Source organism: Phalaenopsis equestris, unplaced genomic scaffold (genome assembly GCF_001263595.1).
Source record: "Phalaenopsis equestris unplaced genomic scaffold, ASM126359v1 Scaffold000893, whole genome shotgun sequence".
NCBI classification, from domain to species: domain Eukaryota; kingdom Viridiplantae; phylum Streptophyta; class Magnoliopsida; order Asparagales; family Orchidaceae; genus Phalaenopsis; species Phalaenopsis equestris.
The window spans coordinates 174215-201052 of record NW_018165332.1 but is presented as its reverse complement, the minus strand read 5'-3'; the positions used below and the strand labels follow the sequence as shown (position 1 = coordinate 201052).

The 26838-nt window shown below is 33.3% G+C and overlaps 1 protein-coding gene across 3 annotated transcripts; it reads left to right on the top strand.

Moving 5' to 3' along the window:
• Positions 1 to 592: 592 nt before the first annotated feature.
• LOC110032243 (thioredoxin-like protein CITRX, chloroplastic) lies at positions 593 to 20408 on the top strand. 3 transcript variants are annotated; one of them, XR_002294832.1, is made up of 5 exons: positions 593 to 850; positions 955 to 1077; positions 18837 to 18917; positions 19003 to 19231; positions 20193 to 20408. XR_002294832.1 is itself a non-coding variant. In XM_020735809.1 (4 exons), the coding sequence occupies exons 1-4, from the start codon at positions 638 to 640 to the stop codon at positions 19117 to 19119; spliced, it is 534 nt and encodes a 177-aa protein (XP_020591468.1). In that variant the 5' UTR covers positions 593 to 637; the 3' UTR covers positions 19120 to 19424. The 3 variants fall into 3 exon arrangements, 2 of the variants coding, with proteins under 2 accessions (XP_020591468.1, XP_020591469.1); XM_020735809.1 differs by lacking the exon at positions 20193 to 20408 and having other exon boundaries at positions 19003 to 19424; XM_020735810.1 differs by lacking the exons at positions 18837 to 18917; positions 19003 to 19231; positions 20193 to 20408 and adding an exon at positions 18191 to 18829.
• The last annotated feature ends 6430 nt before the right edge of the window (positions 20409 to 26838 follow it).

Below are 26838 nucleotides of genomic sequence, written 5' to 3'. Positions count from 1 at the left end.
AATCAGCTTGTCATGGCTCTGGTAGACCCCTTCAAGCTATAGTCAGACCAACCAACTCATGCTCCAGTCAGCCCAACAAGCTCCAATCGTCAGGCTAGTTCCATTCGGCTAGACCAGTTTCAGTTGCCCGAACAACTCCAATCATCCTGACAGATCTAGTAGGCTCGGCCTACTCCAGCCGCGATGTCAACTCCAATCACCTGACCAGCTCCAGTCGCCCCAGCTAGGCGAACTACATTCGACCCGACCAGCTCCTACCTGTTACAGTCGATTATAAATAGAGGAACAATATTTATGATAGGAGATGAACATTTAATATATAAATTCTATTAATAATTGTTCATCTTTCTCTCATCACTTAAATTCTATTCCTCGGGTATGATTAAGGAAAGAATCTCAAATTCAACATCTTAAATTTATTAAACATCTGACCACAAATTTTACTAACCTATAAAATTCAGCTAAAAAAACATTAAGGGCAACATTAAGTTTCAGTATATGATTTGGCTTCAAATTCATTTCAGATTTTTTTTTTGCTCATTAAAGAAATCATTATTTATTTTCCAAATCAAATAAAAATTTTCCCGTTAAAAGACAATATCCTCGCCGTCAAAGCGTAGTACCGACTGCTGGAAGAATGGCTACTGTCATCCCTATCTCCCCATCCTCCGTAGCGTATAGATGTCGCCCCTCCTCTCCGGCCGCTCCTTTGCTTCTCTCTCCCCGCTTCGCCAACACGTCCTTCACCGTACCCCTCTCCTTGTTCCCTTCTCTCTCCACCCGAAACCGCAGGGCGTGCCCTGTATTTGCCGCTGCTAAGAAGAAGTACATCGAAGACGACTATCTCGTGGTACCTCATCACCAATCTTTTCTCGTTTCTGCTAATGACTTGCTCCTCCACCTCTTTCGCTTCCTGAATCGTCCGGATTTTCTGCATTTTGTGCGGCGTATCAGAAAAAGGTTTCGGCTAAGGAACTAGAAGAGTTAGTGAAAGGCGAGAGGAGCGTTCCAATTGTTCTTGATTTCTATGCGACATGGTGTGGACCTTGTATTTTGATGGCACAGGACCTTGAAATGGTATGTCTCACCTTCTCATCGATTCGTCTTGCTCACTGTGAAATTTTACGTCTTCTGAAAATTTTATGTCCTATCTTTGGAGAGCATTTGGTTAGAGTTGAGGTTTAAATCACTTTGCATGCCAACTGTTTGATAAATTTTCTGGCTGCTGATGCATAATTTTCTAAGGGATAACAAAGATATAGAAAGCATACTTTATCTAACCAACTTGTGGCTGTAATTTTAGGAAATGATCGCCCTATTCTTCAAATTTTATTTAAATTACTTTGTGGTTATGCACTTGTAAAGTGGTGAAAAAGCAGAACTTGCATGAAATTATATATAGAATAATAGATTAGTTATGGTAGAAATTGGGATTGATGTGCATGCTAACTGTGAGGGTTTTATATTGGAAAGAAAAAACTATCTGGAGCTTTACATATTTCAAAGGTGTTTTGCAATGCATTCTTGCACTTGGAAAATTACATTCCAGACCCCACATTGTAAGGTATATGCACTGGATTGGCCATTTGGAAGATTAGATCCACAACTGTGCACCTTTGGTTCTTTATTATTATTATGATTATTTTTTATTTTAAGAGGCACGTTTAGGTGCTGACAACCATGTAACTCTGGCTGTTACTGGTTGGTCCAGTCTTCTTACTCTGATTTTCACTTTGTTTGGTTAGGGTACTAGTATTAGAAGCTAATTCAATTTTTTAAAAGTTTTTCTAGGAATTTATACATCTATAGAATCTTAGAAGTCATTTACTTTAAATGATAAAACGGTTTGCTATTTGGAAACTCAAATGCTGCTTCCTTATTCAAATAGTATCAAGTTTAAAGAATTTTTAACTGAGAATTTGAGTATAATTATTAAATTTGAAGTTTGGAGCTACTGGTTGTCTTTTTTGGTTCTTTTTCGAGTTACATTTGCGCTATTTTATGTATTAATAGTTATTTCATGTTAAACCTTGCCTCTTTTTTCTTTTGGAGGTTTATGTTTTAATGTACGAGCATGAAAAAAAAGGAAGAAGCAATCAAGGTAATAATGGGGCATTAATTGAGCAAAAGAGGTCAATTTTGATGTTTTTCAAATTTTGTTTTGCTTCAATTGTGCTCATTTAGAGAGTACATTATTTTACTTCAGGAGCTAAAAGAAAAAAAGAAGGCGAATGCGAGAGAGTATTTAGCATTTTTTCTTAATCTTGAATCTAATTTTTCTCAAGCATAAATTAAGCAAGGGGTTAAATTTTGGAATTTCTAGATTTTTATCTATTTCTATGAGGCTTTAAGACAAACAAAACTTGTCACACCCTGCGATGATCTCTCAATGTCGAGCATATGATGTAACAAAGATATGTACAACCCGAGTGATTGTATCTACCAACAATGTTTATTCTATAATTCTACTGATTAGAATAGAACTCATGATCAACTTAATCACTAGATTGACCCAATCATAATATCTCTCTCTCACACACAGTTATATATATATATATATATATATATATATATATATATTCTTACTCAGATCCAATAATTTAAGACAAGTCAATTAATAAGATTTATTTTATAATATTTCATTCATACTTTGATATATATATTCCCACTACAGACTTTGAAAGGGCTAGTCAAGTAGTGCGGGGAAGAAAATAAATGTTTAATAAACGACATTCGTCATTAAGGGGTGTGATTGAGAGGGCTTTTGGAGTTTGAAAGAAAAAAATGAATTATTTTACAATAGATGACAACATATTCTTTTGAAAAACGGGTTAAAATTGTTGCTTCAACAATCACACTTTATAATTACATATGTCATCATCCTTCGCATTTTGATGTTGACTTCGCAAGTGTAGATAATAACAAATCAGTGTCTTCTGAAGCATATGAATATCGCTTGGGCGAATCGATGATGGATACTCATGATATATTATCAGCCCCTGCTTAGGTGATGGAGAAGATGTTGATGAAATGACTGAGTTACGAGTGCATATCACTAATGCTTTAGTCAATGCTTGATTTAATATTTATATGGTTGATTATATGAGCAAGTGTTATGTAAAGCAAGTGATGAATGATTGAAGTGTAATTATGTTAATTTTTTTTGGTAGAACTGCTCATGTTATGGAATATAGATGCTTCAAGAATTGCTAAAAAAATTATAATTGATTGTAGATTTATTGCATTTCAGCTGGATGAATCAAATCTATATGTTATCTTGCAGTAATTGAATTGGATCTTCTAAATTTGTTCTTCTATTTGTATGAATTTGGCATTGAAAGTGAGAAGATAATATTGATAACTTGAATGCATTGTTCTATTGAGTTTCTATTCCATATGCCCTAACAAAGGATAACATAGCAGTTGCCTCAGAAGACTGCACATGCAAACATATGGTTTACAAATTGCAAGAATAGAATGGATCACTGTTCATTTTGAAGACGAAGATACTACATCAATACCACCCACTACATTTTGAAGACGAAGATACTACATCAATACCACCCCAATATAACTCAAATAATATCTTGACACAAAACCCTCAGTATCACCTCAATACCACATCAATACTACCCCAATTATATATTCTCTCAAAACTCACATTATCACCCCAATATCACCCTAATATCACATCAATACCATCTCAATATCTCCCCAATACCACATCAATATCACTCGAATAATATGTTCTCCTCCCAAAACCCAAAATACTACCTCAATTTCACCTCAATACCACCTCAATACCACCTCAATAATATTTTAGCACAAAAATCTCAATATCACCTGAATACCATATCAATATCACCCCATTGTCACCTCAATATCACCCCAGTTATATATTCTCCTAAAACGCATAATACAACTTCAATACCACATCAATATCACCCTTACACATCCCAATAATATCTTGGCACAAAACCCTCAATACCACCTCAATACCCCCTCAATACGACATCAATACGCCCTCAATACGACATCAATACCACCCCAATATCATCCCAATACCACCCCAATATCATCCCAATACCATGCCAATATTGTCACATTTTGTAAATATATAGTAACTATGTGGTGTGTATGTGAATGCTCCTTTAGGTTCTCATGACGCCTTTTACTGAATTTTGTTTGGCCTGACAACACTTTTTTTAATTTAAAGGCGAAGCTAACCCTCATTGGAGGATTCTATTTTTGACTTCATTGGCAAATTTTGGAGGGATTAAAACATGTATTTTACTTTTTTACAATTAATGTGGTTGTATTTTTTTATATAATATGAAAGATTTGGATGGTATCAATGTAAAAAAAAATTAGAGTTTTTGTCAGATATATAAATGCAAAGGACTTCGGTAATATGTATGTAAATACCATTATTTATACAAATTTTACATCTCATTTTCTTTTTACCTATTCATTTTTTTCTCTATCATTATTTATGTGCTAATCATTAATATACATGATTATATTATTGAAAATGAGCGCAAGCTATTCCATAAGCCCTAAGTGGACTAAACATTGACCAGCATATTGTGATTGCTTATATGCGTTGTTTTCATGACTTAGAATTGTGACAATGCTAGCCGAAAATTTTGCAGATGTTCAAAAAATTTAATGAATAGAAAATGCAAATTTTTTCTATGGGTGGATGAACCGAGCGATGCAATAATGTTGTGAGGTGATGAAAAGATAAATGCATTTGATGATGCGGTGAAGAATGATATTAAAGACTTCAAATTTTTTTTGAAGACATTGCTCTTGTTTAATTTTGTAATCGTAGCACTTCTGTTCTTGTTGTTAACATTGTATTTGCTTAGATGGTGTTGATGTCTATTGGAGGACAAGCTGTACTGCTTTAGAATTTTTTGGTAAGCAAACTCGTATGTTTGGCTGAGACGCCGCTTATGCTAACTTATATTTGTATGATTATTTTGAGGGAAGAAAATTTGATTAATTTTCACCTTAAGTTCCTTTATTGTGTTGTGAGTGAAAATAACTTGATAAATTATCATTGGATTTATTCCACAAGCAACACTTTCAAAACTGTCTTTTTTCAAACAGACCAACTGTTTATGAAACACAAACTTTTGAACAGATTTTTAACAATAGCTTTTGAACTGAGATTGTGCTGCCATAATTGAAACAAATGCACCCTAAAATTAAATTTGCCTTTGGAAGCGTGCAAATATTCTTAAATTTTGTAAAATTTGTTTTTTCAAGAATCAAATTTAAATTATTAAATAACGCACCCTCGAGTGGGTGGCCTCGTATATTGGGTAAATTTGTAAGTCTCATTTTAAGTCATCCTCCTCCTCATAGGGATTATAGTTGACAAATATTGAGCTTTGTTAAGTCAATCTAATTTTCTCTCTCATAAGAATTGGAGCTGACATGATTGATGTCTTAATGAGATTCAAATGCATTTTCAAACTAAATAGTGAATATGGACATTTCAAGTGTTTCAATTGTTACCTCAATGATGACATTGTTGAAAATAGATGTCAACCAGAGGGGTCACTTCTAAAATTGAAGTCTTTAAGTTTAAAATCTAAATTCACAATAATTTATCTTTATTGATGATCATGTTGAAATTGAAACTTAATCGAAAATATTTATTTTCAAAATTTAAGTCCTCAATTATAAACTCTGACTAAATAAAAAATGTGAATATTTCAAGTGTTTCAAATGTTACATCAGTAATGGTCGCGTTGAAAATAGATCTTAAGTGGAGGGTGCACTCCTAAATTTGTTGTCTTTGAATTCTAAGTCTAAATAGACTATAGTATCTTTGTTAATAATTGTGTTGAAAGTGACTCTCAATCGAAGACAATATTTTGCAAAATGTGAGTCCTCAATTATAATTATAAAAAATTTAAGCAAAATTCTCGATGATGGTTGTATTGACCGCAATTCTGAACAAGTGGGGTTTATATTCAAAATTAAGCTTATAAGATAGCTATATTCAATTAATACAAGTGTCATGAACCCGATATTCTAAAAATAAGATGTATAATTGATAAGGTTTAAGTCGATTAACCAATTCTCGATGATGGTCCTGTTGAAAGTAAATCTCGACTAAATGAGCCTATTTTTATAAATCAAAATTTTAATATAAAATATAAAAGAAAACATTCAAATGAAATATGTTGTTGAAGCTTAAAACAAATTTCTTTTGTCATCTGCATTGTTTGGCTTAGCTCACAAGCAATTAATGTTATAGTAAGTATACTATTATATTCATATTCAAAATATTCTGATGTTGGTATAGACTTGAACTGATTTATCCATCTGTATGATTTGGCTTTTTAGCTCCATAAAAGAAGTGGTTACGACCAAAGTTTCAATTAGCTTTGATATATGTTGTTTGAAATCATGTTAAAATTGTTTTGTTGTCCAATATAGTTTTAAATTTGATGTATTTTATTAGTATTTCATGCAAACATATGACCTCAGAGGAAAGCATGGAGATCATACTTAAAAATATTAGAAAATGAAGAGTTTATCATAGGACAAAATTAAACCAAAAGATTACTCTTATACGGGTAGGGAATACACATTGTGTTCATATTACAAGTTACTTATGAGGTTAATCATAATTTTTTTCTCAATAATTGATATGTTGAAATTCGTTATGAACGGCAAAGATGAGAGAGCCACATATTATTAGAATCAATCTAAGCATTTGAATTCTCTTTTAGCCTTTATTCATTTTAGTAGAATCAATTTAAACTTCTGAATTCTATTTTAATCTTCATTTGATGGAAGACATTATAGTGATAAGATCAAGATATTATAAATGTTATATCTTTGACTAAAATATCTAAAATGAGACTGTAAGATTTGATTGATAAAAAATGAATGTTTTTTTTTTTTCAATACAGTATTTTAATTCTGTGATCAATAAAAAAATTATTTTTTATGAATGACAAAGGGGTTGATCATGGAAGACATAACAAATTTATATCATTTTCGGGTTAAAATTTTTTATAAAGTCACTGATATACAACTTCAAGAGGTGAGTAATCCTTTCATATAGCTGAATACAATGTCACTGTTTTGAATTCAATTAATTCATCTAGTTCATTTGATAAATAAAAGTAATCAAAATCACATCTTCTTAATTGATTATACTTAAATAGATTTAGTATTTCTTCATAATCAATTTAAATTTTGTATTATAGATATGCAATGTGATATATAATTTTTCTTATTGAAAGACTAGCAAAGCAATCGTTATAGAGTTAAAGACAACAAATTTATATCATTTTTGAGTTGAAATAATTTATAAATATTTTATTCAGTCATTGATATGCAACCTCATCTGTTGAGTAATTCTTCCATGTAGCCAAATAAAATATCACTTTTGACAATTGCATGTTTGAATTCAACTAATTCATTTAGTTCATTTGATAAATAAAAGTTTATCAAAATGACACTTTTGTATCTAATTGATTTTACTTCAATAGATTTAGTATTTCTTCTCAATTAGTTTAAATTATAAATATGCGATGTGATATATAATTTTCCTATTGAAAGACTAGAAAAGCACAATTTAATATCAATCATTTTTTCAAACTATTGAAACTAACATTAATTTTACTCATAGTTATATGAAGTATTGAAAGAGTTTTTTCTTAAGAATATCATAAAAAAATAATTATGAAATAAAGTTGAAGATTAGTAGATGAATTATATTTTAGCCACATATATTAAGAAAGAAATTTTAAATGACATTGATAATGATGTAATCATTCAATGCTATCAAAATATAAAGATGAGACGGTATAAATTATAAGTTTCTTTATCATTATGTATATTATTTTCTATATTAACAAATTCTATTTTTTTTTAAATTGCTAATTCTATTCCCAAGCACAGATGAAAAAGATTGAGTAATTTTTTTAAAAACTTAGTTCTCTTTCGATTTGAAAAGTTTGTCTCTACCACTTCGTGCTTCACTTTTTTTTTGCATGCTATAAAACTTTTAGGTGATCAAATGTGTTTGGGAAATTAATTTGAATTAATAGTCAAGTGCATCTTGTCTCCTTAACATTTTTTTACTTAGTTTATATAGTCCTTCATTTCCTGTCTTTGATTGGCAAGCTCTTGAATGTCCTGATGGATTGTAGCTTTGGTCACCTCTCCCTACAATCATAATATATTGACTCTCAAACACTTGAGGCCGATCGAGATTGCTTAGCTTGTGTAACCTCTACACAACCATTATATGAATTTGAAAATGAAAATGTTGTAATCATACTTCCATACTTTCAAGGACTACCCACAATCATACCTATTGATCCAAGTTCGACACCCGAACATGTTGTTGTTGATCCTTAACCATCGACAACAGTCACCGCCATTTAGTTGTGTTTATCTTACTTAAGTTTCTTTGAGAAGGCTTGCCTACCTCATATGCAACATCGTTAAAGTGGTCGATCAAGCTAAAACTTCTACTTTTTGATGGGGTTGTGATTGATTTTTGTTGCCTTAGATGTAGATGTTGGAGTTAGTGTGATACGATTTCTCACATAAGTTAGGACATAAAATAATAGATTTATTTGCCAAAAAACAAATCAAAGCAACACAATTTTGAATACAAAAAGATAAGCACCTACAATTCAAGAGGTGGGCAATTTCTCCCAAATCGTAAATTTGAGAGGCATTTAGTCTCTCCCAAACCCTAATCCTAAGACACACAACCACAATCTCATGCATACTCATAACTCCAAATATATTAGCACTGATTATATTAAACGATAGTGAATAACAAATGACTAATTTTTTTCTTAAGCACACGAAATATTGAACTTCCCTTAAGGACTGATGTAACGATACTCTCCTCCCAAAAATACACATTTTCCTCAATGTAGGAAAATTACTACTTGATTAATTCATGTAGATCCCACGGTCTGTCATCATCTGACAATTTTTTTTTATTTAATCAGAAATTCATAGTGATCCTCATGAGTTTGAAATATCATCAAGTGCATATTCTTTGGTTGAATCCAAATCTAATGATTTCCCGACTTTCCGTTAATCTTAGAGAATGTCACAACCCTAAATAGCTCATTTAGTAGCTCATCAATATTTGAAGCCTCTGTCAACTTCATATCATTTGTCTCTTCCATGTCATACCACTAGATCGAGAATCTCAACCCTGTGTCCTGAATCGCTCTTATCATAGTCTTTAGCGTCACCCACGTCTTGCACAATTTAGGATAACCGCAAAGCACTATCATCTTGTCTCCCTTTTGAATACTCTGTAGTGTCCAAATTAGTTTCTTACAAACTCCACTGCTTTTTTTCACCTATCTCGTTCCCGTCATTTATTCTGAATTGTCTTCCACCTGAAAGACTTTCACAAAAAAAAAAAAAAAAACATTGGCGTAGCTGGATGCAAACCTCAGTTGTGGTCCCAACCATCATAGTTTTTTGTCCTAGATCAAAATTATTTGAAGCAATCTTATTCAACTCAAATTGAATGTGGTTCTGATCTGTCTGGTGTCGCACGTCCCCTGCCCGAGTCCGTTTCCGATTCCTTCGTTCAATCCTGTTTGCTTACATTTGTTCCAACGTCTGACTATTGCGCTATTTCTTCTAATTGTTGCTGCTTGAGTTTGCTCTTGATTTCTTCACCCGATACCACAACTCTCGATCCGTCCAAAACAGCGACACTATCCTAATGTCATATGGATCTTTTTAGTTGCATCTGCTTGCATCCATTCCAAATGCTGTCACTTGATCTCTTGATCAACGGATGCGATTTTGCGTGAAACTCCATGAACCATATTCTTCATCATCATTTCTTCCAAGTCTGTGAATCTCTCTTCTATGGATGAGAACCGCCCCTTCATGACTGAGAAACTCTTGTCTATTTCAAATTTGATATGACCCATCACTTTTTCTAATTTTTTCTCCAATTCAATTTTTATTTTTTTTGGCCTTCATTCCTCCCAGAAGGGTTTTCAATCACAAAGGAGGAACACTTGTATGTTGAAATGCCGACGCTTGACTTCCCTGCAAGGTTGAATTGAGTGGTTGTATCGCTCTACAGACCGCAATCCTCCACTAGGCCGAATTGTGATTTTTTCGAGTTATGTCGCGACGAAGACACCTGCAGTATGCTTCCTAGCTAGCTCCAATTGCGACTATATCATGAGATTCGTCTATACCCCATGATTCCATATTTGTTTCCGCGTTGTGACTATAGCACGAAGTTCGACCACGAAGGAGATCACAATCCCATTATTGCCCCGCTAGCTCCAACCACGATTGTATCGTGGTATCAGGTCATGTAGGGCGAGCCGTGATTTGTATCACAACTATCTTGACCAACAAAGGAGATGAGATCTCCTGTGGCTTCCAAGCGAAGGCGACTCAATCCTGTTGGCTTCACATAGTATTTGTGATCTTGTCTTTGGCTTTGGAAATCTTGTGGAAGAATAGATGCTCTGATACTATTTTGATACGAATCAGAACAATTTTTAACAAAAATTAGGACAGAAAATAATAGATTTTATTCCTTCAAAAACAAAATGAAGCAATACAACTCCACAAACAAATTCGAGAGGTAGGCGATCTCTCCCAAATCTTACAATTAAAGAGGTAGGAAATCTCTCACAAACCCTAACTTTATGACTCACAACCACAAAATCATGCATAATCCTAAGCTTAATATATTAGCTCTATTTATAGTAAAAAATAATAAATAACAAATTACTAGATCTCCCTCAGGGACTGGCGTAACATAGTGTTGTTTCTATTTTATCATGACATTCATTTCCTTTGTTTTGTCAGGCATTAACGCAAAAGGAAGTGCCTCTACTCTACCACAGCTATTCTCCGCTACCTTCACAACACCCGTTGGCACTGCATCCTCAAACATTTATGGATGTTAAGCAATGTGGTTGGTGATTTTGACACTCTATTCCACTATTATAGTGTCATCCGTGGAGGTAGAAAGGTCAACTTCCTTGACCAACTTCTTTTGTGTTAAGGCGCTCTGTCTACCAATCATGATTTTCTTTCATCATTATTAGTTGTAATTGTAGCCTTTAAAGTCTTCATTTTTACTCACTCCACCAGTAGGTTTGCCTCTACTACGAAGGTCGCCATCATCAGTACCACAACAAAAGTGGTGTGATCTCATCCTCTATGATCTCATTAAGGCATCTCTAAGTGCTCAACGTGCTCATAATTTTTTTATTATTGATTGGAAGTTATATTAGGAAATAATTTATTTCTATTAGAAGTTATGATGATTATATTTATTTCCTAATATATCTTTATTTCCTTTCCTACTTTAGATTTATTTTCTTTCCTATTTCAGGTTTTCCTATTTTATTTTGTTTTTCTTATCATTAAATAATTAATATGAATTGATTAGTTGATATATATTTCCTTTCATAATATTTTCTTTTTACTGATTTTCCTATTCTAGGATTTATGTAAGGGTTATTTATACCCTATTTCATATCAATAAAATAATTCCGCTTTATTCTGAATTTCAACATGGTAACTGAGCTTTGAAACAAACCCTAACGTGTCCTACCACCAGAAACTTCATCTTTTCTGCAACCAAAAATCTATGTCAGCTAGCAATCTTTGTCAGCCTGCAATCTTTCTCGTGTTGCAGACCCTTCTTCTGCCTCCTTTTTTCAGTTTTTCCGCCGGATATTTCATATTTCATGCAACTAGAACTCTCTCCTTGCAGGTCCCTAGCCGCCGAAACTCCTCCTGTAGGAATAGCTGCTAGAACTCTCCCTCCTTTATTTATCTTGAGCTAATACTACAAAACCAGTTGAGGAGAATTTTTATTCCAAGTCCAATCGAAACCACTTCCGAACCAGAGAAACTATTTTAATCCCTATTACGGTAACCTACGAATCATCCAGAATTTATTGCCGTTAATTTATGCATTTGATTGCCGAAAGCCAATGGAACAAGTGACAGGCCATTGTTTCGTGTCAATTTTTGTGTTTGTTGCAGTCAACATCTCCGCTGCCGTTACAACTTCATGCCTGCTTCGTAGCTGCCCCGATCTGACACAACTAACGGGGCGCCTTTTGGCATCTATGGGTGAGCTTTTACTGCTTGAAGCCTTTTACTTGTCGTTCCATCGTCTGTCATGTGAGATTCTTGACGAGATTTGGTTGTTGAAGAACCTCGAGGTGCTCAACCTCAAAGCGAATCTCTTCTCTGGCTATCTGCCTTGGTGAGATTCTACCGTTCCTGTCATAAATCTGGGGTTAAACCAGATCATAGGTGAGATTCTACCGTTGCTCTCGAACCTTTTTGATTTGGAAACCCTAGACCTCTCGGGCAACCATCTCTACAACATTGTTCATGGATTTGTCGGCAATATGAGTTCTTTGCATGCTCTTTACCTCAACTATCTCAGCGTCTCCATCCCTGAAGAGATTGACTTCGAGTGCTTAAATCTTGAGCACCTGGATTTATCAGGAAATCTTCTTTCTGACAGCATTCCCGTAGCCTTGGGAACTGTACCAAGTCCAATCCTTACTCTTGTTCTCCAACCTGCTTGATGATGTTGTACCTTTAGCTCTTGGCCTACTTACCAAGCTCCTGATTTTTGATGTTTCAAGGAACAACCTGGGCGGTTTTTTGTACCTTTTGAACTGGGAAATTGTACGACATTATCTGTAAGTATGTTATCAAATCCTTACCCTCCTCCGAAGCATTTTTCTGTATGAAGCCCCCTCCGGAGCTTTCCCAGAGCTTTTTTTCTGTATCAGGCCCTCCTTCGGAGCTTTTCCTGTAACAAGTTCTCCACCAGATTTTTTCTTGCAGCAGACCCTCCTCTGGAGCCTTCTCCTACATCAGCATCAAGCTCTGCTCCGAAGCCTACTCCTACATCACGCCCTCATCTGGAACTTTTTCCCATATTATACCCTCCTCCAGAGCTATTCCTGTATTAGGCCATCCTTCGGAGTTTTTTTCTGCAAAAGGTCCTCCACCGGAATCTTACAACAACAGACCCTCCGGAACTTTTTCTTGCATCAGACCCTCCAAACTTTTTTCCTTCATCAGGCCCTCATTTGGAATTGTTTATGCTGCAGGCCCTCCTCCTCCGAAGCTTTTCCTGCAGCAGACTCTCATCCAGAATTTTTTTTCTGTATAAGAGCCTCCTCCGGAGCTTTTTTCTATATCAGGCCCACCTCCAAAGCCTTTTCCTGCAATAGACCTTTCTCTGAAGTCTTTTCCCACAACAGACTCTCTTTCAAGGTCTTTCCTGCAGCAGACCCTTTTTCAAAGTTTTTTCCTTTTTTTTTCTCTTGTTTCTTTGCAGGTCATACCTTATACCTTTTTCTTGCAGGTTGTGTACTTCCTTACAAACTCCTCTACGACATTATCTATATAAGTTTTCCATCTATCTACAGACACTGCAGAAACTGCAGTCAAAGACAACCGCAGTCAACTAGAAGTCCATTTTTCTTGTAGTTTGTCTACTTTTCTGCAAATTCCCTTGTAGGAGCCTTCTACCTACATATACACATTGCAAGCATTGCAGTGAAAGACATTTGCAGGTTTTCTTCTTCTCTGCAAACTCCCTTGCAGCATTACATGTTGGAGTCTTTTGCATACCTTCATATACTGCAGGAATTGTAGTCAAAGACAATGTAGTACGGGATGAAGACTTCAAGTTCTATTTCCTAGGATCTCCCTTGCCCATGTTTCAACTTGAAGGGGAGTGTTAGAAGATATATTAGGAAATAATTCATTTTGATCAGAGATTATGATTATTAGATTTTTTTTCTAATATATCTTTTTTTTTTATTTCCAATTTTAGATTTATTTTCTTAGATTAGATTTATACTTTCCCATTTCAGGCTCTAATATTTTGTGTTGTTTTTTTTATCTTCAAATAATTAATATGATTGATTAATTGGAGATATTATGTGATATATCTTTCCTTTTATGTTATTTTCCTTTTATTGTCTTTCCTATTCTAGGTTTCATGTGAGGGTTATTTATGCCCCATTTTATATCAATAAAATAATTCCGATTCCGCATTATTATGAATTTCAACAATATCGTTAACACTGTCAAAGAAAACATTTAAGACCCCGACTTAAGCTTCTTATTCCTCACATGCTTCTCCTCCTGAAAAATAGGAAACCTCTCTTAAAATCCATCGGGAGGAAAGCTTAGGACAAAGGAAAGGCTATTACATTGAGAGGGAACTCCTTGTTAAAAGGGAGGCATGTAAGTTTTGGTTAATTTTCATTCTGAACTCCTATTTAATGGGGTGCAAAATGAAGTGAAAAGTGTAATGCCTTGAGTTTTGTGCATCATCATAGCTGTCTTGTGTCAAATTTTGATGAAGAGGCAAGTTGGATGATGCAGGACTAACTAGAAAACAAGGAAAGCCGGAATGAAGCAACAGACTAGAATCGCCAGATTGTTGCAAGTTACCAATCGAATTCGTATCCGTATGGGCCTAGAAGAGCCTCCGAACTACCGAATCAGTTTGTCATTTTTGTTTTGTTATAGGGCTGTTAGGGTGTCTTACTAGAATACATCCTCAAACCATTAAAAAATTTCCACTTTTCTTTTAAACATTATTGCAACAATCATTGCCCAAATCAACCATTAAAACCTAACACCTATTGCCCATCTTTGGAGCTTTGAGGACACATGAACTTAAGCCTTATGCTTAAAATGATGATGATTGTGCATTGACTGCTTTTGTAACTACATGAGAGTTGAGCGGAGCTAGGAGAGAAACTCTTGTCTTTTCCTTTTGGGGCATTTACACACATAGCATACAAATCTTAGGTATTTATATATCCCACACCTAAACTTTCATATTTACACACGTGCACTCAAATCTTTAATATCACATGAATAAATAGCATTAATACCACTTTATAAAAGTGAAGTACCCCTTTTCATACATAGGCTTAAAGTTCCAAAGTGCTGTGTATCTAAATATGAAGTTTTAGGTGTGAGATATGTAAATAAATAAAAATTGTGTGCTACGTATGTAAATTTCTCTTTCTTTTTTGACCATTGTTAAACTCTCCTTCCTTCCCCAATGTGGATGTAGTCTCCTTTGTGACCATAATCAAAATTCTCTGATGTCTTCCCCATCAGGCGAATCATTCAAAATTCTGTGTTCTCTCATCATCCTCTCTGTCTGTCTCTCTCGCTCTTCTTGACCTTTATGTTGCTTTTTATATCATGAGATATATTGGATTGGGAACTCAGCCTTCATACCTGTTTTCATACATAGGCTTAAAGCTCCAACGTGCTATGTATTTAAATATGAAGGTTTAGGTGTGAGATATGTAAATAAATAAAAATTGTGTGCTAGGTATGTAAATTTCTCTTTCTTTTTCGAACATTGGCAAACTCTCCTTCCTTCCCCAATGTGGATGTATTTTTTTCTTACCATAGTCAAAATTCTCTAATGTCTTCTCCATCAGGCGAATCATTCAAAATTCTGTGTTCTCTCATCAACCTCTCTCTCTCTCTCTCTCTCTCTTAATTAAATGTTGCTTTTTATTTCATGAGATAAATTGGATTGAGAACTCAGCTTTCAGCTTTTCTTTTCACTTCTTTTTTATGTATCTAATGAAATTTAGTCTCATTTAATGATTGACTCACCTAAACCAGTGTCTAGATTTGAAACAAGATAAAACGATGAAACCTAGCTATTTTTATGTCCAATTTTTTTTTTTTTTTGAAGAGTCGTTCACTGTAAATGGAATATAACATAGACATAATATATGAAACTCCTAAAAATTTTTTAACCAAATCACACAGTAATTGGCGTGCGCGAGTTTGTTCATACAATGTTGTCACTTTTTTTTTAAATTCCATATAAATTAGAGTTTTTGATACTACTATTTATGTAGAATTTATTTGTTCCATTCCGAAGTGTTCTATCCTTCGGCTTTAGGAGGCTAGTTATTTTTCTCAAGCTTTAGACCGGGTTAGTATTTAAGTCTATGTATGCCCTCAGCTAATTTAATTAGCTCAATTTTATCACTGTGGCTAGAATCTATGTAAGCACCGACACTTCAAAAACTGTGTTGTACCTTTGTCGGACATGTATCAGACACTGACACTTGTCCCAAACACCCTCAAACTTTTTGTACACTTCTCTGACACTACAAAATATGTCTAGATTTTTTTTTCAGGCTCGAACACATTCGGGACACACCTCAACACCGCATAAGATGTGAGCTTAACACGATTTCAAGAAAATGGGACACGAGAATTAAAAAATTGTAAATATATATATAGCCTTAATTATATCTCATAGTTGAAAACGCCCCTTCTCTCTTTATTTTGAAGCTCCTTCTAACATTCATCAAAATCAAGCATCGAAAATACATCCAATATTCGTTGAAATCAAGCGTTACTAATTCACTCTTTATAGTCATAGGATTTTTTAAATTTTAGTAGATAAGTTGGATTATAAGTATGAATTCTTTTGAAAAATATTATATCTAATTTTAAAAATTAATTTTCATAAGCCTAAGGTTTTATAATATAAATTAAATTTATGAAATTAAATTTTATTGTTGGTAATTTATAATGTGAAATTTTTAATAAAGAATAATGAAAAATATATATATATATATTTAATAATTTATTAAACATAAAAAATTTTTCATGAGATGTTTGTCGTGTTCTATTTTTTTCAATTATGTCGTGTCCCCGTACGTGTTGTGTTTGTCCATGTCCGTGCTTCATAGGTTAGAATTTTGAGATAAATATGAACCTTTATTTACACTATAAAAAATATATGTTATATTTTTTAGTTCTTAGCTGTATTTTTATATGTGATATTGTTAGTGTGAATTTTTTTAAAACTACACCTTAGCCGCACTTTTTTTAATACTTTTTCTGGTCTATCAAATTATTTTAGAACAAAATGTGTTTTGATGAATCAAACCAATCTATCAAAAAATAAGATGAGGCTTGAACGATAATTATATGATCTTCCAAGTCTACAAACACTCGGATGATCATTGTTTGTATTTTTCTCTTGATTTAACCTTTTACAAACCAATTTTGTTATATATAGAAATTGTTGGAAAAAGTGCACAGGTGAAAGCAATATTTCATTGCAGTTAACACCCTTCCACAACTGAAACAAAGACCAGATGATGTCGTTCCTTGGCGAGCCACTAGGTTCTTTGGCCAACCCAGGCGACCTTCTGCAAAACCAATTTTATATATAGAGAAATTGCATGAAAAGTTGCATGTGTGAGAGCAGTATTTAGGTACATATCATGTCTACAATTGAAATGTGACCACATGCTGTTGCGTCAAGACTAGCCAGTAGGTTCCTTGGAAAACCCAGGAAGCTAGCACTGTTCCAACAATGGGGCTTTGTTAGTGATCGCCAATAGTGATATCTCCAATTAAATATCTAAATATATCACCTTATAGATTTTGAAACCATAAGTCCAACGAAGTTGGGAATTGAAATTCAAATGTTGAATTAGTGTGGATAATTTAAAGAAGATAATTAGCTCAAATTTGCGGCTACTAAGAAATGGCAGCAAACCTCATTATTTTTATATTGAAATGCTCTTTCTTTTGAGTCATTTGTTGTAAAAGGCTCTGAGAATATGAGGTATTCTTGGGTGACTTGCACGAAAGTGGGCATATTTTTTTGCATTTTGAGCAACACGCAATTTAGTTTGTGATTTGGTTGTGCTTAAAATTAGTTGTTGTCGGTCTCATTTGATTTGTTGCGATGAGATTGTGCTTTAACTGTGTTTTTTTGCATTGTTTTGAGCTATGTTGGCTTCTAATTTTATTTTCTGATTAAATTAATCATCTATTTAATTTTTTTCAAATTGCTTGAAGAAACGTTCATTGTGTTAAACTTGTGCTTGATGAGATTGGGATTTCTACTATCCTAATAAGTATGAATTTGTTGCTATTAATTTAAGCTTACTATTCTTGTTTTCTTATTCTTTTATTCAAATTTCATGTATTCAAGCAAGGCCTTAAACAGGCTAGCTTAGAATTTCTGTTAGACTTTTTTTTTCCTTGGTTTCAATCATAAGATTTTACTAGCACCACAATGATGTGCTAAATCTTTTGCCTTTTATTAAAATTACTCTTTCCGCTGTAAACACTAAATCAGCTAGTGGACATCGGTGCCGAATCGCTCTACTATAGCTCTTTGGAAAGAGAATATCAATACGGGAAGTGGAAGCAAGCATTTGAGACAATCTGTCAATGCGTTACCCTGGCGCGTATATGACCAATTTCCACATGCTCTCTTATTTTTTTCTGAAGTAATTTTCAGTCGGCTTGAAACCATCCAAATGCTAGAGAGTGGCAGGGTTGCAATTCTGAGTAATTGAGTGCGCTACTCCAATTTCAAACACAAAGTTTCAAACTGTTTAGCATCAGCCTTTTATTCACGAGAAAAGTGCCAATGTGATCCCTTGACTCTTTGTAGGGAGTCATTTTAGTCCTAGAGCCTATAAGAGTGTCAATTTAGTCCCCATACTCTTTTAATGAGGGCTAAAATAATCATCTTTAGGGTTTATTTTAGCTTATATTAAAAGAATTTTTAGACTAATTTAATACTTTTATCGACCCGAGTACTAAAATGACCTCATATAAATAGTCTGGGGACTATTTTGACACTTCACCTTTTTTTTTTTTTTCACATAATGGTTCCTCGTATGAACACCGGCCTTTATCAAATAATTGAAACATTATTGCAAGTGAAAGTTTCTTGAGCATTAAACTGTATTATTTACAAAAAATATGTCACACAGCTAGCTGTTGAATATGAGGATAATGTTTTGTTCATCAAGGTTGATACGGATGATGAGTATGAGCTTGCACGAGATATGCAGGTACAGCATAAAACCTTCGTGATCAGTCTCAACTTTTCACATTTTAAGGGTGGTCTTTTCGATCTTTCACTTCTATCCATGGCAGGTTCGAGGATTGCCAACTCTCTACTTCATCAGCCCTGATCCAAATAAGAATGCGATTAGAACAGAAGGGCTGATCCCTCGGGAGATGATTAAGAACATCATAGATAATGAAATGTAATCCAGAGAATGAAAATACTTCAGATTTTTTAGAGGAGATGGTTTAACTTTGCAGACGCCTTTCAAATTATTAATGGCTGCTTTATGGCAAGCTGAAAGCTTTTGCTGATCAGGTAATAAATAGCTAAGAATTGATGTTAGTTTGCCTCCCTTCCGCAGCATCTATTCTTTCAGCTTTGTGATAGGACTGAGAAACCTTTTTCTTACTATTCTAGTTGAAAACTATAGAATTTAGGTAATTTCTTGTAATTTTATTGCTTCGCTTCATAATTACATGTATTGCATAATTTGATCTTTCTATTCTCAACAACCTTCATTATCAATGTCTTGGATTGTTGATTCTATCAAATCAATCATGTTGCTTATTAGCTGTTTTAGCTTGAGAATTCCATTACTTCCATAAACTTCGTGGTATGATGAATCAATCAGCAAACAAATCTTTGCCCTCATAAAGTGTCAATAATAGGTCCATGCAAAATAATCTTTTGTTTGTATGAATTCATGGTTTAGACCTGTTAATTTAATTATAATGAAGCCTGGATGGTTTCCTGCTCAGCAAAACATCTTTCCAGCTTCCAGATCCAATAAAAACAATATTCTTCTCTTTTCCTTTACATCAGGAGAAAGCAAAAGGCTAATTATGGTCATAATCACTAGTTAGGTTGTACCAACTAAATTATGGAATTCCTTTTGCTTCCAAATAGTTCACCTGAAAGAGGCCTACATGTTAGCTGCTGTTGAGATGATGACCATGGTTCTTTTTCCATTTTTTTCATTTTTTAAATTTTTTTAATCATTTTTTTTTGTGGCTTCTTTCATCATTGTACTTTAGATAAAGTCTGCCTTATACTACAATCTTGTGATAGATTATTGACAAATTATTCCTACGTAATTTTTTATTTTGTTCGAGGATGTTGATCCTTTGCATTTGTATTGTTAATTATAGATTAGCCATTACTATTTTTTGACCATTCAATTCATTTTGGATGGTTGAGATCCAATCTATTTTATTTGTTTTTTATAACCACCCTGATTTTAAATAGATCTAATTCTAATCATCCTAAAGTGAATCAGATGGTTGGGAGAGAATACAACGCAAATACTTACCAGCATGATGAGAGAGGGGAGATAACATTTTCATTTGACCTGATTATTAAAGATGGCTTGGAAATTTTGAATGATTGGCTCGAGTTCAAATTACCAAATTGTCATTTACATATCCAACACCTCTATTATAATTTTTTGCATAAATACCACATCACCTATGCATGGAAAGGCGCATTACACTCTTTAAGAGTTAAAATGATGATGTTTTGTATGTGATATGAAAGATTTGGGTGGGTTGTATGAATATAAAAAACAAAGTTTAGATGTTAAATTTGTAAGTACATATGAATTGGGCGATATGTATGTGAATGCCCCTTAGATAAAGTGGACAAGTTTAATATACGATGGCTGTTGGAGAAGGAATGAAAGCCTCCCACCTAGGAGAAGCCTCAAAAGAAAAAAAGAAGTCTGCTACACGAACCTAAAAGAGATTACTTTTATGAGGATCTAAGTAGAATCTATCTTCTGAATTTCTTATTTATTTTTATTTTAATTGTTTGCTTTGTATATAAAAACCTGCCAAACGAATAAAACAGAAATTGTAGGTCCTCTGTGTGTGTGTGGAGGAAGAACATGATATGAAAATTAGTCCTATGCGTGGGAAGCAAAATTTGATGATATTTCACTTCAATATTTTTTTTCTTTTTTTTTAATTTGCATAACAAAGCTTTTCATTTTTTTTATTTTGATACCTATGTTATTCTCTCTTTTTTTTCTTCAAGATTCATGCACTTGAATTTTTATCCGTTCATTTTAATGAGCAGAAGTTTATAACTCCTTTACACTGCTATTTTGAGATTTGCTGGAACGGTGATATATATATATATATATATATATGGAAGATTTTCATGCATATTAATTTTTATCTATTTAGATATCTAACACTTAAACGTCAATTCTTATCTTATCGAAATTCCAACCGTTACACCAAAAGGCTCCTCGATGTTTAAGAGTTCAGCTTCATCCTACTTAAGGGGCTTCATGATATCATTTGTAACTACTCGAACTCACCCATCGGGTTTTGTCTGTTTTTAGTCTAATGGCCCATTGGTTTTATCTCATTCGTGTAACTTCTCGAAGGTCACTCAGGAGTGCTCCAACGTGAACATTCCTAACTTTGAACTTTTTGATGAAATTCCAATCGTTACACTTAAAGGGATCTCAATGTCTAAGAGTTCATCCTCTTTGTACTTAAAGGGGTTTCGCAACTTGCTTGTGGGGAAAAAAAAAAGAAAATGCATTATCATTTCTTTTAATATCTTGAGAACTGCTTTATTCAAATAAGACGTTGTCAATTATATTCAATTATTATGGATGATGATATTTTCAGATGCATAATTTTTGGACTAAACTTTCTTAGCTTTTATGGCAAAATAAATATGTTAGAATTTATTTTGATCGACCATAAATTATCTTCAACTTAAAAAAAATAATTATTTTCATTGTTTGAGGGTTGTTTCTAATTGGGACAATCTTGTAAAGGAGGTGGAAGGGAGCTGAGAATCTCAGAAGGTATTTTTCTCTCAACTGCGGCAAGAAAAAAAAACAAATGATCTGAACCCTGGTTTATCCCTCTTTACCTCCTACTTATACATCATAGGACTTAGGTGCCCACACAGTGCTGTAAAGAATAAATAAAAGATTATACTATAGGCAGTATTGTACCAAGTATGTCTAGACCCGCCGCTGATAAGAACCTCTAAAATGGATGTCCGACGATCAATAAATACATATGGATGATGATGAAACAGAGTCTCCTTCTTTTGTTGCAAAGGATTATTCCTCGAGCTCAGTGATGCAGCTGGATAGATACCCGCGACGTCGATAGGAAAGCTTTTTTGTGTGAGCAAGGCAGTGAAAGAGCTCGGAGAGCATGAGCAAATATATTTATTTGAACCAAATATATTGTGATTTGAACTTTATTAGAACTGTAGAACTTATGTTGATCATAACTTCCACTAAAGGGACTAAGTTTAAATAACAAATATAACTTATATCAATAAAAAATTTACAATAAAAATATCAATTAATGATTATTGATTAAATCACTCTGTTCAACTATAACATTGTGATCTTAGTGCAGTAAAACAATCCAATCGAGAAATGAGCAATTACATGAGAGAAAACATAAGATTGTGTTTGTCTATGAAGAAGATAAGAAACGGAAGGCAATTCTATTTTGCATGAATGGTAATTGTTATATATATAATACCTAATGCACTTTTCATGGATTTTTGTCACATGATGATCGGCTCTTTTGTTTAAGTTTTTTTTTTTTAGCTTGTTATAACTTTTGCTCTTTTATTGAGACAAAGATTGGTCAGTCAGATGACTTGGATGATTCGATCTTCAGTTAGAATTTTTAATGTTGCAAGTAAGTCGCATTCAAATTTGTCACCCTTTGGAAAATACTATTTCACATAACTTTGATGACATGTTGGTCAAGTCATGTGCGAGTAGTTCTTAAAGGGTCTTGACTCAAGCAATATATATTTTGGCTTCTTGTAGCACCAATTACAATGGATTTAGCTATGATGAATTTCTTCATATCCAGGTACATTTAATATATATATAATTGGCCTTGTACACACCTTATGTCTATGATTTGTAGTGTGTCCATCTTATATCTTTACTAACTTTATGCCCTCCTAATAAATAACTAAAGTAAATTTATATACATATTACACAATTCCTATATATTAACATATGTAACATCTAAGGCTTAATATTTATGTTTTTAATATTTTGGTGTCGTAAAACTATCCATGACAAATTATATTTCAGTTAAAAAAATTAGTAATGATGGTATTCTTGATGTAACATTAAATATATGAGGCTTGTGTGTGGACATATGAAAATTTAGATGTTTCAAATGTAAATACATAAGAATTGTGTGGTATGCACATGCGCACGCTCGCGCGCGAACACACAAAGACAACAACAACAACAGCAAAGCCTTCATCCCATTATGTGGTGAATCATTTTTCTCCATTGCGTTCTATTTAGTGTCATATTTTCATTTAGTTCTAATAAATTAAGATCATTTTTTATACAATAAGCCCAAGTTTTTTTAGGTCTACCTCTGTCTTTCTCTGTCTTTCTTTTTTTTAGGTCTACCTCTGTCTTTCTTAACATAAATGATCTAAAACATCTACTCTTCTAATTGGATCATCAGATAATTAAGTTATTCAGTGTCGACGTTAATGTGACCAAACCGTTTAAGATGACTCTCTGATTTTGTCCGTCACTAGAGCTGCACCAACCCTATCACAAATATATTCATTTCTCATTTTGTCTCTAAGTGTAAAGACACTCATCCACCTAATCATTCTCATCTTATGCTTCTCTTTTAAAGGCCAACATTCAACACCATAGAGCATTGTAGGTCTCACCGCCATCTTATAAAATTTTCCTTTCAGTCTAAGCGAAACAATTTCTATCACACAAAAGGCCGAAGCATTCCTCCAACTCAACCAACCAACTTGAATTCTACTTTTAATATCCCCATCTATATCACCATCGCTTTGAACAACAGTGTAATTAAATTCTCTTTCTTTCTTTTTTTATTTTTTTAAATTTTTTTTACTAGTCAACATAATTACTGCATATAACGGCTGCTGAATATTTACTAAACTTATTAATATAACACAACCATCAACTAAAGTCAAAGCCAATCCTTAACATTTCTCTTCCATCTTTTACTGTGATAACATAATTGCTCCATATAACTCATGATTCTTCCAACATCAATGAATTAGACCTTTTTTCTTTTGTTAGGTCAATCATACTTATATGCCATTCCAACTTCTCATCTTGAACAATGAATGCTTTAAGAAAAGAAGGATAAAAGGAGAGCTTTTTCCACTTTGGAAAGATAATTAAAGCTGCTAACAAAATTTTCTTTATTCCTTCCTCTCTTTCTCTTTGTACCTGAGAGCTAAGATAGATATATTTTAACAGATAAAGAAAACATACAAAATAAATTAGACTAAAGTGCCATATGAGGTTGACAACCTAGTTGTTGCCACTTCACATCATTAGGCTTTCTTTATTTCATGTGTCTGTGGCCCAAATTCCGTTAGTTTATTGTTAGTAAATCTTACATTAAATAAATTATAATGTCTCCCTCACTTCCTTTTTTGAATTTTTAATTTTTTTTTGAAGATTTACATACAAGCCATTCAATTTTTTTTGTATGTGCACAAACTTCAATTTTTACATATATGTTACATTATCTATGCTTGAAAAGGTATATTTCATTTTTTGTAAGTTATAATAGAGCAGTATTTTAGATTTGATATGAAAGATTCAGGTGGTATAAATGTAAGAAGTAATGTTTTGTTATTAGATATGTAAATACATAAGAATTTGGTGTTATGCATGTAAATTCCCTCTTCTTCTTCTTCCATGTCACATTATATGATCATCATCACTACTACTTCTAACTGCTTAGTAGACGTGATTATATGTGCACTTGTCAAGCAATAATTACGTATAAAGTAAAATAATTTGAGCCTTGGGGAACCTCTTGAGCTCATAATTTGATTTGTGGCCCACTCAAAAAGACTTGGATGCTTTTGTTCTCTATGAAAAGAATTTATGCCTTTAATGATGCCAAGTTAAAATAGGATGTATCATATAATGCATGCATACTCTCTTGAATAATCAAAAATGTAAAATTTGCTTTTAGAATTGTTAATATATTATGGTCCATTTTGTAATGCTTGTCTCTATTTTCACAAGTTATTCAGTATCCTTCAATACTAATGTATTAGATAATACAATTAAATTCTATAGACGTTTATGTATAATAGAATTACATTTTTGTCTAAAAGTTCAGTTATGTTATCTAGTAATTTAGATGCATTAAGTTATAATACATGATTGATGAAAGCAAGATGGCATGTATGATAAAATTAGCCTTATCTTGAGATAAAATGTCTTGTAATATTTCAGGGACTAAGAATCAAGGGATGGGAGTGATTGATGCTTACCATCAATAATTATATTAATGTTATTTCCTTTCAATAAATTAGTGCTAGAATTATGCTATTGTAATTTTCTTTTCCATAAGAATGGGTTATTGCCTATTCCATCCAAAGGTTATTCGGCTATTTATTAGTTTGAGGCCAATAATGAGGATGATCTGATATCCAAGTGATAACCAGCCATGGGGAGTTTTTCCGCCTCCTCTGTGCCTTGGAACTCGAAAAATTGCTCCACTCGACAAATCCACCTGGTTGGATCATCCATGCCATTATAGCGTGGAAAGTCCCTCGAAGTATCCTACAATATTACCAACATAGATAGAGCACTCAAGGATGATCCTGGTTCTCTACCCATTCACAAACTCGCTACAAGGTCGTAAACTCTGCCAGTAACATGATATCCTGAAGTTTTTTCTTTCGGTTGATTCAACAGATTTCCTACTTCATTTTTCAGGATTCAATTTTGATTTATTTTCACAGATGCAACCTCTGCTTCTAGCACAATAGAACTGTAGCATCAGCATGGTTTTTACTCAACAAATCCTTAAAATAATACAGTTTCTATTGATCTCTAGATCTGCCTTCTAAAAAAAAATAGAAAATAATATGATATTAGAAACTAAATTAATATACATTATTATTTTGATTATTATAAATATTTTTTTCCTTCTAAAGTATGGACGAGCATTCATTGCAGGTATAACCCATTTAGTATTTGGTTCATGTTCGGGTTAGACATATTCAAATCAGGTTATTTGGGTTGAATATCTAAAATTCGTGTTAACTGAATCGTGTTGCGTTATTCATATAATAAATAGGTTTGATGAGGCAACTTCAGGTTAGGTGGGATCGAGTCAAATATTTTGACCCATATAATAAGGTCAGACTCATTTTGAGTATATTCAAGTCGGTTCAAGTTTGCGTCAAACTCAAAATCATCAACCAAAATTAGCACCCATAATAAGCTAATTGCAAACTTCGCATCCAGTTGTATTACTATCATCACGTCAGCAATTGCAATAATTTGAACATTTAATTTTGTCATAACTTATTATACTTAAGTTTATTGTTGTCAGATATTTTTATCATTAAAACTCAACTATATATGCACATTTAGACACACAAACACAGACCACACAATTCTTATACATTTAAATATCTAACACCAAAATTTTAATTTTTTACATTTATGATGCTAAAATTTATCATACCACGTCAAAATTATCTCTATTACTAACTCTAAAAATGTAAAATATACATTGTGATAATTTGAGTACCACACCTTACACTCTGGGGGATTCGTACACCAGTCCAGAGGGGGCTTACAATTGACAAGCAGATGTCCGACCAACTAATCTTTATGCGGCTCCCAAATGCAGAATATTGCTCCTGTCTTTAGACAATTCCTAATCTTTCGTCGGAATCAAACCAAACTTATATTATTTACCTTCCATCATTTACTGAGATAACAATCAAATCACTAACATTCCCAACTCATGATGCCTCCAACATCAAAGCATTAGATATCTTCTTTTTCCTCATTATTATTTGCAGTATTACCAAACCAATTATGGCATGCCAATACTTTTCAATATTGACCAAAATTAAATTTTTTGAGAGAGAGA

Bases quoted from the DNA above. Each gene is read 5' to 3' on its own strand.
- LOC110032243 (XM_020735809.1), top strand. From the start codon at position 638: ATGGCTACTGTCATCCCTATCTCCCCATCCTCCGTAGCGTATAGATGT. The intron at 851-954 runs GTACCTCATCAC...GCGGCGTATCAG, and splicing joins TCGAAGACGACTATCTCGTG to AAAAAGGTTTCGGCTAAGGA. The intron at 18,918-19,002 runs GTACAGCATAAA...TATCCATGGCAG, and splicing joins AGCTTGCACGAGATATGCAG to GTTCGAGGATTGCCAACTCT.